Below are 15,197 nucleotides of genomic sequence, written 5' to 3' on the forward strand. Positions count from 1 at the left end.
TGACAACAATATAGCACTAATTTTAGAATACGTATTGAGCATTAATTGTAGTTTCACAAAAGTTTGTTGTTCAGTTGACATGAAAAACGTAGTTGTAGCTGTTAGTCATTTTGTAATCTGTAAAATAAAATGTTGTTTTTTTTTTACAGTGTACTGTAGACACATCTCTCTTTTGCAAAAAGATGTTAATCTCAGGGAGAATAACAAATTAAATAAAGGCTGAAATAATAATAAAAGTTGTAATTGTTTGCTCTCTCTCTCTCTGTGTTTCTCAGTCTCTGTTGGTGGTGTGGTAGAGAACAAAGTAGTGTCTCTGCTGCTGGTGGCCGAGCCTGAGGGCATCTTTGCCATGCCGGACCCCACTGTACCTGAGAGCGACATCAAGGCTCTGACCACATTGTGTGACCTGGCTGACAGGGAGCTGGTGGTCAACATCGGCTGGGCCAAACACATCCCAGGTATGATTCAGTCGGTCGGTCACCCAGTTGTTCAGTCACACAATCCACCACACACATTAGCTCACATTAAGTCTACAATCGGATCAGATGAGGAAATTGTTGTAACTTGTTGCCAAGATGCTTCCTGGATAGCCAGAGGAGGGTATGTTGGCACGACCATGTGTTATCTGCCAGTCATTGTGTGTGTGCACGCACTTTACACTGTGTGCCATGCCCCTGCTGACTAATGTGTGCTCCTAATATATCAACCAGATGACCAGTGGTCACCTGGAAATTTTAATTCCCTTCCTGGGCTGCAGCTATTTCCCAATGCAGCCTGAATTGCAAAAATCCTCCTGACACTTGGAACACACCTAGTGTCTCCTCTGACACAGCAACAGCAGAAGGGATGTCCAGAATATTTTTTTTTTGTTTTGGATGACAAGGTGGAAAGTAGAGAGGAAGTGCATTCTGACGGATTTGTGGGATTAAAATGCTGGTATGCAGCTATGTTGGAGGTTGTAATTGTAAGTGGAGACCTTTATAACACACACACACACACAACAAACAGTGGATTAGTGTCAGTGGACCACACACATAATACATATTTGTCTTCTGTTAGTATGTCGAAACATTTAAGTGTGTAGTTTAGTCTCAGAGGTTTTGGATCAGAAATGAGGTTGTTCTTTCAATGCGCTGTAGCTTGGAAATACACCCAGAGACCTGAGGAAGAGTGATACATACTGTATCTCCTGAGGATTTTTATGGTCCTAAGTAAAAAGACTATTACAAAATACCGGTTCAAGAGGGATCCTCCTGTCGCTCTTCTCATTTACATAATAACCTCTATTTGCTTAATGAAAGAAAAAGACTGTTACCCTCTGGCTTCAGAAGGAAAAACAATGGGAAAAACAAAATGGGACCCTTATGTTCACAATAATTCTTAGTAACTTATATTAGTATATAGTTAATAGGGTATAACAGTTACTGCTATGAGTTGATTCTGTAATTTTTTTTTAAATTTTCTCCCAGACCTCACTTTCTTTATGTTTTTAGAAATAAATCAAATACAGAAGTATTTTAAAAAAGATTTGTTTGGCAGTAAATAAAAACAGGACCAGTATGAAAATGAAACAGATTATTAAAACCAATACTGTCTTTATGTGGATGTTCAATCAATCCTTGATCAACAAATGAATTAACAATGTAGACCTGGTACACAGTAGTAGTATATTCATTATTGATTAATCTGCTAATTATTTTCAGGGTTATATCGATTCCTTGTCAGTCCATAAAATGCCAGAAAATAGTGAAAATACCTATTTTAAATTGCTATAGCATAGGTAAAGTGGTAAATTCTTACATTTACATTACATTTTAAATACAGTAGCTTTTTTAATTACTTAAACTTTACCTGAATGGGGCCAGTTAGTTCTCTGTTATTTAAATAATTCATTATTTAACTTATTTGTTTCAGGGCTACAACAAAATTGATAGTGTTCAGAGCGTGTAAAGAACAGTGATACAATGATTAAACTAATACAACAGCTATTGGTCATGGGGTATCATATCCCTCTTTCTGTTTTTAGAATAATATGACATTTTTGAAAGGTTGTCATGTCAGGATGACTTTTAAACAGTTGTGTGTGCCTTTCTAAACTCTTGGCAGTCAGTTGCTTCACATTTTCCCTAGTGTAGACACACATGATACACGCACATAGACTTTTGTAAAGAAGAGATTTTAGATTTTAAATTTGCAAAGCACGTTTTCATTTTGTCATTTCAGTTTATTGAGTAGAGATTGCTGGGTGAAAACTGAACATTTTCTAATTGTATTTTCAATACAATGATGTGCAAAGCGACTGCATTCACTGGTTACACCTTATTACCTTTTCTTTATTTGTTATCATTATAAAACATTATACTTTATTTGGTTGCTTGTAAAACTAGATTTAACATGATATACTGTAGTTTGTTCTCAAATGACATGATGAGTATTTTCCTTACCTTTAAGACTCTATAAACTAAATCAAATTTAATTTGATTATTTAAAGAAGCAGTACAATAATACAGATACATAAGCACTTGTTGATACTGAAAATAAGCTGCAGTTTGAATCCTACAAATGATTATTTGTCAGATTATATACTGTAGGTCTGATGATATCACACAGTTAATCAAAAACTAAATGATAGAGAACCAGAAAAAGAAACAAGCAGATAAAGGGGGAAAGGATGAACAAAAAGACAAATAGAAGAAATGAGAGTGACCTGAGGCGATGTGAGAGAGTGATCACGAGAGGGAAGACAAAATGCCAGAAAGGGACAAAAGTATCATCCACAGAACAGGCTGAGGAGATTCAACTCAAAGAATGAGAGGTAGATCTAAGAGACAAAAACACAGAGAGAATGGGCATTTAAAAAGAAAAAAAAGACTGACCCATCCTAACAGCGTAATGGCTATGTCACATCAGTTCTGGATGAGTGGCAGGCCACACAACCCCCAGCACTGGGAGAACCAGGATCCTGGGCGACGCAGCCTAGGCCATCTGGGTTCGTTGCCTGCCCAGGGGGAGGTGAGTGCGATGGGACTACAGTCCTGACTGTCCTCCTCCCCTCCTCTGTGTCTGCTCTTATCTGGCAGTTTGACAGTGATATGTTCTGGAGTTTGAGGGCCAGACTAGCAGATTTGCTGGCTAAAGACCAACTGCCCTGTTTGCTTTTGGCCTTTTTGAATCTGTGCTGCAAGTTGGCTGTCAAATGCATGTGTTAAAGGTGACTTTAGTGTAGCTGCTGAGGTAATACAGCTACTGCAACACTAGCAAGACATGTCAACATTTCTTTGTTGTCTCCGGTGTCCTTTGCATTGTCCCTTTAAAATGTGCTCTGTTCTCTTTATTGAACATTTACCTTGTATTTCCTGGTATTGCCTGAGATTTCATCACACACACACACAAACACACAGGTCCCTGTCCCTAATCAATGGTCCAGTGCCAGAATACTGATCCCTATCGACCAATGAAATTGTGCACAGACAGTGTTTCCAATCAATCAGGGAGTGATGGTGGGGAAAAGGGCGCCACCGATGTCCCCATGGTGATTGTAAAGAGCAGTGGATCTTGGTAACAATCAGTGATGATGTCAAAAACACAAACCCCCACCCCCTCCACTTGCCTTGTAAAATCAGCTGCTTAATTGTAGTAAACGTGTATGTGGGTGTGTGTATGCAGGTTCATGCTGGGTAGGAGAGCAGATTTAATCATGGTCCTGTGGGGTGTAAATGTCAAAGTAGGCGTGTCTAACAGTGTTATGAACCACCTAGTCACCCCCTCTGTCCTTTGCTGTACCCTTTTGTTTGGTCCACTTTTATAGAAATCATTCTGTATTATCAGTAATGTTAGATGATCACTTACAGTCTGATATGATCCACAGTTTGAATTTGAACATGTCCATCCTAAAACAAGAACATTAAAATAGGGGATGGTATTACTCTTTTCATCTGGCTCTTTGCAACAAACCGTAATACAGCAGCATAAATCAGTTTAAAAAGCTAATTTTTACAAGATTTCACGTTAGTAGGACTAACCATTAAAATGGGTGGAGTACCCCTTTAAAATCCTTTTTTTCTGCATCTCAAATGACTGTTTTAATTTCTGGATTTTTTTCTTAAATTTAAATCTGTGTCATGTCTTAGGCTATACAATCATTAAAACAGTTCTTACCCACTACAGTATATCTGATGTGTCTGTTTTATTCTCTTTCTTTCTAGGCTTTCCTTCTCTTTCACTGGCAGACCAGATGAGTCTACTGCAGAGCGGCTGGATGGAGATTTTGATTCTTCGAGTGGTTTTCCGCTCGCTAGCCTTGGAGGACAAGCTGGTGTATGCCGAGGACTACGTCATGGATGAGGAGCAGTCGAAGCTGGCGGGACTTCTTGACCTCAACAATGCCATCCTACAGCTGGTGAAGAAGTACAAAACCATGGGGTTGGAGAAGGAGGAGTTTGTTGTCCTCAAGGCTATCGCACTTGCTAACTCAGGTGCAGAATTATTACAGATTTTTTTTTTATTTTACCTCTATTAACTTTGACCTCCATTTACCTTGTCTATATTTTTTGTCTTTTACAATTAAAGCATTCAGTTTCATGACCAATTCCATTTCTGTCTTTAGATTCCATGCAAATTGAGGACTCAGAGGCTGTTCAGAGACTCCAGGACGTCCTTCACGGGGCCCTCCAGGACTATGAGGCCACCCACCACCCAGAGGACCCTCGACGGGCCGGAAAGTTGATCATGACCCTGCCTCTCCTTCGTCAGACGGCTGCACGTGCTGTCCAGCACTTCTGCAGCATCAAACAGGATGGCCGTGTGCCTATGCACAAACTATTCCTCGAACTGCTGGAGGCCAAAGCCTGACATCAAACAACGATTATCTTCATCCTGACCCCTCTTGCAGAGGTTAGGATGAGTGGAAGCAAAGGATAATGGGTAATCGTGGGTATGACACCATGTATTTGTTCACTTCAGCTTGCATTTGACAATAAAATTTTGAATTTTAAATTGCTGGGAAGCAGCTGGAATGTTCTTAGAGCCACACCTCTCCTACTTCCAATGAAAGTCAGAGAAAAGCAGTCAAATTTGCATTTAGTGTCATGGCGCCATGGATGTTGTCAGACTAATTTAAGTGTCCTGACTCCCTTCTAAAGTTGAAGATGGATGACCAGACAGCAGAAAAGGAGAAGAACCGGCCTTCTAGAGATATTTACATGCCAAAAGTAGAGCTTCTTTTGTTAAAAGAGCACCTGATACTTGAAGATCTTCAACATGGAAGATGGAAGGACCTCATCCATTTGGATTTCTGTTAATCTGCATTCTAGTGCATTTGGAGAGCCTTTTAATGATCTGATTTTATTTGTCCTTTTTATAGAGAAAAGGTAAATGTGTCCAAAGTCTTGCCAAAGAGTAAAGGCTCATATTATGAAATAATACCAGCAAACGTCCACGATATTATATATCATATAACCTGCTTTCCTGCTCTGTTTATCGCAAAATTATCTGTCTAGTCACCACATTCATACATAGGTGATTAAACGAAAGTGATTAGATTATCAGCGTCTCACAAAACAAAAACTGGCCTCCTGATTTTAGTATTTCAGGGAATGAGTACTTAACATGTCATGATACAACTTTACAACAGCAACGTGATATTTATTTAAAAGCGGCTCTGTTCTTTTTTCTGTTTTTTATTTAGTAATATAGCATTCATGAAGCGTACATTCAAGCAATTACAGTGGATAATTTTTTAAAGATTTTTAAATATCATTGTAAGATAATTTTATACCAGCTTCTCTGCTACAGCACTGATACCTATGTATACCATATCATGAAATTTAAGACAAACTGATTATAAGTGGAGTCTGTATTTGAAGATCATAATGTTGTAGAGTTGTGTAGACCCATAGCTATAACTTTAACTATGTAAAGTGGCTGCCATACTGTAGAGTCTGGATTAGAGAGGGGTTTGATGTCCTTTCTATGGTAGAAGTCTATGTCTAGGATGAAATTTGTGCACTACTTTTGCTTTTAGCAATAAAGTTTGGGGAAACCGGTGATGGCGCTCTGTTAATCTGTTAGTGTGTTTTGTGTGAAGAGTAGCTCTATCTGAAATTTGTCTTTTTCTGCACATGTTAAATGAAGGTATTGAACTGGGAACGAATCTCGGTACAATAAAAGCTGTGCTCCTTAATTTACTTAATGCAAAGTACTGTGACACTATAATGTGCATATTTTTGTGACAAGGTGATGGCAGCAATATGACGGTTTAAATGTATGTTCTGTACATTTTGCTGTATATACACGTCATGTCTTTTGCCAACAAAGATGTTTAAAGATGCAACTACATTTGTTTGGATGAGCTGTGTTGTGCTATTTCATTCTCAGGTGGATTCTTGGGCAATAAAGATCATCCCCTTAATGCAAAGCTCATAACACGAGTGTTGTTTTTCTCCATTAAAAGGGGGGACAGAAAGGTTTTAAAACATTCATTAAGAATTAAGTGGGTGCAGTCTATTCTGCATAGTCTGACAGTGGACTAACAATCCCATGTAAAGCCCATTACGGCACATTAAGGCCATCAGAGCCCAGTTGGATGGAGATTTATAATTAATAGCCATAATATAATGTAGTGGCTCGAGGGAGTGCTGGTCATCATGATAGAGGGAGAGGCAGCCAAGTCATTGCTTCATCATGCAATATTTAGCATTTATACACAGCATGTAAATGCTTAATATGTTCTTTAGAACACATAATGTAGGTGTAAGATACAAGGACATTTTTGTTTAGTTAATTTTGTTACATATAATTTTATTACACATAGTTGTTAGCAATTTTAACGTGTGCAATTCACATTTACTGCAAATTTATTGAACAAAACCACAAAAACGAATCCTCACACAGTGCTATGACCTCCAGATAATGTTAAAAATGTTAGCATTAAGAATTTTTTAAATGACATTTGCTCATTTTCCCTCATTGAAAAATTCAGAATCCATGAAACTGGTTGAAATGAAATATTTTTGGAATGTTTTCTATCTTTCTTTGATTACTGAAGCAAAATGGACTTTCAACCAGGTAGTGATAACACATCATGTTTGTGCAAACATGTTGGAAAGGTCATTTCATTAGCATCCTGGGGTCATTATTGAAGGATGGAGTTTGCACACTGTAACTGAGCTTGATGGTGTATAAAAACACGTGTTGTTAAAAATGATCATAAGACATTTTAGTAACATTTTAATCAATATACAATTACACTTATATAATATTCATTTGTCAGTCATGCATTATAGTACATATACAAATATATACAATATACCAATACCAAATATATACCAATATTTCTTACAGTGTGATCATTTGCAGCACCATGTTTGTTGATTTTGAAAATTAATTTCTATGGAGAGGAGCAATGCCCTGCTTTTATTAGAGTGCTGATTGAAAACACATTTACTTTGGATTACATGGCTTTTATAGTCAATAAAGGAAGTAATAATTGGAGGGTCACACTGAATTCAGTAGCAATCAATCACAACTTAATCTGTAACATGAAGTACGTGATCTTATTTATACACCCAATAAGAAAAAAAGGTCTATTCTATATTTATGTATCTTACATTTTTAAATAGGAGGTGGATGGAGACGCAAAACCTTAAGAATGAAGATGAATTAATAGATAGAAAGACAAATCACAATACAAATTTGTCCTTTTTTCCTCCTTATCTGTCAGCAGAAGCTAAATAATCTCCTTATTTACTTGTGGTTAAAACCCACGGAGTGTACCAAGGGATTTGGGACAAGCTGGAGATTTTTCACATCAGCCATCAGTAAGTGAGTTAGTGTTCTTGAATGATATATCCCTGCATGTGGCTCTCCTTAAATGAGTTAGTACACGTCTAGCAGCCATGTCACCCAAACACCTTGGTGATGGATGAGACCCTGAGGAGATGGGCTGTAAAAAAGGCTGATTCTGGCACTCAAGGGTGAGATCACTTCCTCAATAAAAAGGAATTGTCCCGAATCGTAGCAGCAAGGCATGAATGCTGATTAGGGTATTAGACAGAAGAGCGCTCATCTGTAATAATAAATCAAATGAGCTGTTAGTTAATGTGGGGGCCCCTGTCTGAAACTCAGGAGCAAGGACTAATTATTTAAAGACGTAGTTATATGATGAACTTGTTTTGTATATTTATGTGACTAATATAAGTATCAGTTTTCCATGTTTTGCTGCTGGCAGTGCCTTTTAATGCTCAACTAACTGCAAGGTTTCCTCTCCGAAATGGTCGTGAAACCATTGGGCCTGATTTTTGTAAAGTAATGTTGTCCATAAAAGATATTAAGTAATAGTTATAATTATTATAATTTTTAACCCAGTTAAGCATGCTTTGATGTGCTTAAAACTCAACCTCATTATTTTACACAAGCTCACATATAATGTACCCAAAGTAAGAAGCAGAAACAATAAATCATATAATCATTTAATGAAGGACGTATTCAGTGGAAAGGGTACATAAGTTTACTCAGTTACAAGAATTAGGGTTGATAGAAATAAGACTAAAAAGTATAGTAAAATTTGGAAGGAGAGGAAGTGGGAAAAGAGTGTGATTACATTATTTGAGGGTAACATTAAGAACAAACAGAATTTAGGATAATAGGATGGTGATGCAGACTATGGGCACAAGATGGCAGTAATGCAACAATAAGATGCAAAGAGGAGGAGGAGGAAAATAAGAAGGAGAAGAGGGAGAAGAAGGAGAAGAAGGGGGTAAGGAGCTGTTGCATGTGTGCTGTAAGTTACTGCTGCAAAATGAAAAAAGGCTGTTGCACTGACAATAAGATGCCTTTTATAGCTGAAATAGTGAGATTTAGAGCTTTCCGATGATGTATAGTATATGTAGCTGTGTTTAGATTAAGTCTGGTACAGATGAAAATAAAGCTTGATGAGCGCGCAGATCAACACTGCTTTCAAGTTCTGTCCTTATGGCTTCCAAATCATTCCTTCCAGACATTCATACCATCATCCATCAGATTTGTTAGGTTAAAGTGTTTATAAATAAGTGGTAATCATTGGATATGATATGAGAATAAGTTAAAAATCATTCAACTTTTACTTAAAGAAAATCTATTTAATTTGATTGTTTTATTTTTTGCCAGAGTGCGCATTCATCATCTTGGATAGGCAGCGATGGGCAGATCCCAGTATAGAAGAGGAGCAGTGCACGGTGGGAGATGTCAACATGTTCCTGATGGACCCAACAGACCTCTCCTCAGCTGAGCTGGAGATCACAATAGCAGGTGATGCCCAGTGTGCTCATCTTAAAGAGATTCAAAATCAAAGCCTGAGCAAATATCTACAGTCAGCCTGTGCTGTGGTTTGTCCATCTCAATCATTTCCTGTGTATATCTCTTTATATCTGGACACTATATTCCCCTTGTTTTCTACAGAGCCCAGTTACAGAGGCAAGGGCATCGGGAAGGAGGTGACACAATGGATGATGTGCCCATTATTCTGCAGTTCAGCCTTGTGCTGTGTTCATCTTTAGTTGGAGAATCACAGCTGAAAATTTCCACACCTCTTGAATTACTGCCCATTATTCTGCAGTTCAGCCTTGTGCTGTGTTCACCATTAGTTGGAGAATCAACCTGTGGTGGTGCAGGAAAAATAAAAAGTGCAAAATTGCCATAAGAATGCAGAAAGGATGGATGAGATTGATGCAGGTGTATTGTTTGTTGTAAGATGACTTGCAGAATAAACAACTTTTAAATCGTATTTTTTGTGTGTTTGCCAGGAAAAGTAAACTGTTCCTAACATTCAGTACTATCCTATGTTGACTAAAAATAATGGGGCGGATACATCCTTAGATATAAACTACATTTGACAACATGTGATAAGCTGCGTTGCTAGACTTGCCAAAAGCAGCTGAAAACTGTAAATTCTTACATTTATCTCTGTACAATATTTATTTGAAACTATTGATGGTCCTATGACACCTGAGGCTCCAACACATGCACGGTAGCTCATGAAGCACTGTGCTGAGGCATGGTTTGGTCACGTGACTAGTAATGTTTGAAGCAGTTGAGTGCTTTGGACGTCATACGAATCACCTGATTGGTTTGGCTTGATTGTCTTCATGAGCTACCACGCATGTGGCCGGGCTCGGGTGTCAGAGTACGGTCACTACAGGTGGGTTGCAGTAGAAAACCACAGTAAACATTTCATGTGTTGCGTTCAGTACGTAGGCAGCACGCAGTTGTCCAAATGTATGTTTTCTATTCCAGGTGGGATACTTTATCTAGCGCTAGCTGAATGTTAATGTAGGATGTTAGCAAACCTCTGCCAGCAAGAACATTTTCCGAATCAGAGTCAGCGTTATTGGCCAGGTGTGTTGGACACATGAAGAATTTGACTCTGGTACAGCGGCTACATGTACATGTCCTTATGTAAGACAGCAATGGGCAAGTAAACAGTATAAGGCTGAGAGAACAGAATGTAAAGAGGTAATGTGCATTAGCAAAAGAGATAAAAAAATAAAGTACTTATTTGACGGATATATATGTACAAGATATATTTACAGGTAGTGCACTCAGGGTTATTGACCATCATACTGTTGTGGATTAAGTGTTTATCAGAGGGTAACGTTAGCCGTCCAGTACTCTTTTGTTTTGCTTGCTAATTGTGAAACCTGCTTGATCTAGGAGAAATCAATAAAAAAGACGCCGACCGGTTTGGACCTCACTGGGTGTTCATCAGCACGGAAACTTAAATTGTTTGCACCTGTATGTTTCCGCCTTGATGAAGACCCCTGCCTTGAGGCGATTTCCATCTGCTAATAAAAGTGTGTCTAGATGAAAGGTATGTTTGTAATTGCATGTGATTTTTACTTTGTCAGTGTGTGCACGACAGATGTTTCAACACTGGAGCTTGAGAAAGATCGGCCGCAGTCTTGTTGCACACCAGAAGCCTGTCAATTTTTTCTTTTATTTTTATCTGCTGAAATCTTTATTGATGAGTGTTAGAATGTCATTTCTTTACTATCAATGTTTAAACATGGCGGATGGGTTTTAGTTTGACTTCTAAATAAGTCTGTAACTAATAATAATGTTGAGAAAACAATCTCATTGCAAGTTCCATTTAGCAGCTTTTCTGGAGCTTTCGATCAAATCATACGGTCTCATTTGTCATGGAGCATTTGAAAGCTTTTTGTCCATGCTGGCAGAAGGTGAAGAAATAACTTAGACAGATGACACATCTGACCCAGCTGTCAATACAAGCTTTTGCTCCTTTGACAGTATGAAGTCTCTTTAACTGGCACAGACAACCCGCTCCAGTCCTTTGGCCTCTGGATACATGATTAAGTTAAAGCTGTAGAAACCTGTAGTCCCTGTCTCTTATCCACCTGTTTACACTCTTCAGGTATCATGAATGGATGAAGCGTCCTGAGCTGCAGCATCTGACCACCTCAGCCGCTGGAACAGGAGTACGACGTGCAGGGGAGCTGGGGGGAAGATGATGACAGTAAGACTTCTTCTGCAGTAAATGTACACACAGAACATGCTCTTATTCATCCTCTAAAGCAGTTGTTATAAATCTGAAGGCTTGCCAGACTTAGCCTTAGAGTTTTCATGTGAATAACTGGACACCTTGATTTCTCTGAAAACTACCTAAATAAAACAAAGAGAAAAACTTTTGGTTGAACCGATCATACAGCAGTGGCTGGAAAGATAAATCTGAGGGAACTTCCTTTACTTTTGTTAACTTATTCTAAGTTAGAGTAACAGGTTTTTAACATTCAGAGTTTTTACAATGCCTACATAAATAAGCTAACACATTGTCCAAATAACAGAAGCTTATTTAATACAACTTATGATAGGATAAAGTGAAATATGATTCAGTGACATTTGCTTTATGAGGTCAACACTGCTTTCAAGTTCTGTCCTTATGGTTTCCACATCATTCCTTCCAGACATTCATACCATCATCCATCAGATTTGTTAGGTTAAAGTGTTTATAAATAACTGGTAATCATTGGATATGATATGAGAATAAGACGTCATTCTTTGAGGTCATGCACTAGTAAAAATCATTCAACTTTTACTTAAAGAAAATCTATTTAATTTGATTGTTTTATTTTTTGCCAGAGTGCGCATTCATCATCTTGGATAGGCAGCGATGGGCAGATCCCAGTATAGAAGAGGAGCAGTGCACGGTGGGAGATGTCAACATGTTCCTGATGGACCCAACAGACCTCTCCTCAGCTGAGCTGGAGATCACAATAGCAGGTGATGCCCAGTGTGCTCATCTTAAAGAGATTCAAAATCAAAGGCTGAGCAAATATCTACAGTCAGCCTGTGCTGTGGTTTGTCCATCTCAATCATTTCCTGTGTATATCTCTTTATATCTGGACACTATATTCCCCTTGTTTTCTACAGAGCCCAGTTACAGAGGCAAGGGCATCGGGAAGGAGGTGACACATGATGATGTGCTACAATGAGCATTTGATCCCATCTTTCAGGAAGTTTCGAGCAGGAAGACAGAAGCTTAAAGTCACTGTGTAGCAGCTGAAAATTTCCACACCTCTTGAATTACTGCCCATTATTCTGCAGTTCAGCCTTGTGCTGTGTTCACCATTAGTTGGAGAATCAACCTGTGGTGGTGCAGGAAAAATAAAAAGTGCAAAATTGCCATAAGAATGCAGAAAGGATGGATGAGATTGATGCAGGTGTATTGTTTGTTGTAAGATGACTTGCAGAATAAACAACTTTTAAATCGTATTTTTTGTGTGTTTGCCAGGAAAAGTAAACTGTTCCTAACATTCAGTACTATCCTATGTTGACTAAAAATAATGGGGCGGATACATCCTTAGATATAAACTACATTTGACAACATGTGATAAGCTGCGTTGCTAGACTTGCCAAAAGCAGCTGAAAACTGTAAATTCTTACATTTATCTCTGTACAATATTTATTTGAAACTATTGATGGTCCTATGACACCTGAGGCTCCAACACATGCACGGTAGCTCATGAAGCACTGTGCTGAGGCATGGTTTGGTCACGTGACTAGTAATGTTTGAAGCAGTTGAGTGCTTTGGACGTCATACGAATCACCTGATTGGTTTGGCTTGATTGTCTTCATGAGCTACCACGCATGTGGCCGGGCTCGGGTGTCAGAGTACGGTCACTACAGGTGGGTTGCAGTAGAAAACCACAGTAAACATTTCATGTGTTGCGTTCAGTACGTAGGCAGCACGCAGTTGTCCAAATGTATGTTTTCTATTCCAGGTGGGATACTTTATCTAGCGCTAGCTGAATGTTAATGTAGGATGTTAGCAAACCTCTGCCAGCAAGAACATTTTCCGAATCAGAGTCAGCGTTATTGGCCAGGTGTATTGGACACATGAAGAATTTGACTCTGGTACAGCGGCTACATGTACATGTCCTTATGTAAGACAGCAATGGGCAAGTAAACAGTATAAGGCTGAGAGAACAGAATGTAAAGAGGTAATGTGCATTAGCAAAAGAGATAAAAAAATAAAGTACTTATTTGACGGATATATATGTACAAGATATATTTACAGGTAGTGCACTCAGGGTTATTGACCATCATACTGTTGTGGATTAAGTGTTTATCAGAGGGTAACGTTAGCCGTCCAGTACTCTTTTGTTTTGCTTGCTAATTGTGAAACCTGCTTGATCTAGGAGAAATCAATAAAAAAGACGCCGACCGGTTTGGACCTCACTGGGTGTTCATCAGCACGGAAACTTAAATTGTTTGCACCTGTATGTTTCCGCCTTGATGAAGACCCTGTGAGGTCCAAACCGGTCGGCTTGTTTTTACTGAGATGCCCTGTTACAGGTAAGAGTGCTACATTCACAATGCTGCTTAAATAATAGTGCAAAGGCATTAGCAGCGAAATATACCTAAATTACCAAAAGTAAAAGTAGTCACTGTTAGTTTGTATAGGTTTCTGTGATAAGAGTAATTGTTATAAGTAGGACAGACATTCATTCATTCATTTTCTACCGCTTAAGCCCTGAGCGGGGTCACGGGGTAGGACAGACATATAGGACTAATTCACCCCATGTATCTTTCAGTAGGCCAGAACAAGAAAGTTTGAGTTATAATAGTTTTATTGAAGGAAAAACAATAAAAACAGGGTTAGAACAAGGCTGCAAACATTGAACACAGGGCTTGGAAATTGCACACTTGAAAACCATCTACCCTTCTTTTTTTTAAATGCTGCTAAGGTTTTGGCCTAAGATGGGAAATCCCTACTAGTCGAGATACTCAAAGTCGAGTACCTCAAAACTTCTCCATTCTCAGGGCTCGCAGAATTTCAAAATCCCTGGTAGCCCTTCGGGCAGGTACAAATGGCACTCGACGTTGAGGGCATAGCATCTTCTTCATCATCCTTCTCCTGTGCATCAGTCTCCACTTTTCTGCTCTTTGTTCTTGTCGGGGTTTTATGTTCCATGTGTCTTGAACCTTTTCCAGAAAACATCCAGAAACTAACTGCCTTGTCAGGGCAAAAAGATTCAACTGAATCCCCATTTATGGGGAGTTGCTTGCAGTCATTCAGTGTGTCAGGCTGTAGAGATGTACGATATGTGGTCTTCACTCGGTTCATGCAGGAAAATCCTCTCTCGCTGATGGCTGTCGATGTACTAAGAGTGAGCACTAGTTTCACCAGCAACAAGATATGAGAAAGGTGTTCTGGATTCTCAGAGAGGAGATCTCTGTACAATCTAGCTTGTTCCCCCGGTGTTGTGCAAGCCACATTTTTAGATCAATCCATTCCTGTGGAATTTTCTCCTTCTCTTCCCCATTTAGCAAACTGGCAAAATGTGTGACAAGATAATCCACCTCTTCATCCCCATAATTTGCCAGCTCTTCTCTGGTGTGGGGAAGAGTGGAAGGGTCAAACACTTTGAAACAAGAGAGAGGCTTTTCACACAGATTTTTAAATCTGCTGTCCATGTACTTAACTGTGTTATCAATAATCTTCTGAATCTCTGTAGCAGTGCCTTTGTCTGTGCCCTCACTTCTTCTAGCAGGTCGCTGGCTTTTTGTGAGTGGAGTTCCACAGTAGCAAATGCTGCCATCCTCTTTCACTGTGAACTTTGTGTCCAAGGTTTTCTGGTATTCTCCAGGTTTTGTTTTCAGGCTGAGTAAGCGTGATGCGGTACCCTGAACTAACTGATTTGTTC

The 15,197-nt window shown here is 39.0% G+C and overlaps 2 protein-coding genes across 9 annotated transcripts in view; both read left to right on the forward strand.

Annotated features, from left to right (window-relative positions):
• LOC109973818 (estrogen-related receptor gamma-like) overlaps positions 1–6,389 on the forward strand; it is a 28,584-nt gene extending 22,195 nt beyond the window's left edge. For all 3 annotated transcript variants that reach the window (XM_020623639.1, XM_020623638.1, XM_020623637.1), the window contains exons 6-8: positions 276–458; positions 4,206–4,475; positions 4,607–6,389. In XM_020623639.1, coding sequence (XP_020479295.1) covers positions 276–458; positions 4,206–4,475; positions 4,607–4,851 — 698 coding nt within the window. In that variant the 3' untranslated portion in view covers positions 4,852–6,389. The remainder of the gene's footprint in view (positions 1–275; positions 459–4,205; positions 4,476–4,606) is intronic.
• Positions 6,390–10,147: 3,758 nt separating this feature from the next.
• LOC109973833 (usherin) overlaps positions 10,148–15,197 on the forward strand; it is a 14,012-nt gene continuing 8,962 nt past the window's right edge. For 3 of the 6 annotated variants that reach the window (XM_020623663.1, XM_020623667.1, XM_020623668.1), the window contains exon 1: positions 13,106–13,176. The gene's annotated coding sequence lies outside the window, so the exon portion shown is untranslated. Of the gene's footprint in view, positions 10,175–13,105; positions 13,177–13,289; positions 13,374–13,785; positions 13,846–15,197 lie in introns of those variants that run through there. The other 3 variants (XM_020623665.1, XM_020623666.1, XM_020623664.1) reach the window with 3 other exon arrangements.

This window comes from Monopterus albus, unplaced genomic scaffold (assembly GCF_001952655.1).
Source record: "Monopterus albus unplaced genomic scaffold, M_albus_1.0 scaffold307.1, whole genome shotgun sequence".
In the NCBI taxonomy this organism is placed as follows: Eukaryota; Metazoa; Chordata; class Actinopteri; order Synbranchiformes; family Synbranchidae; genus Monopterus; species Monopterus albus.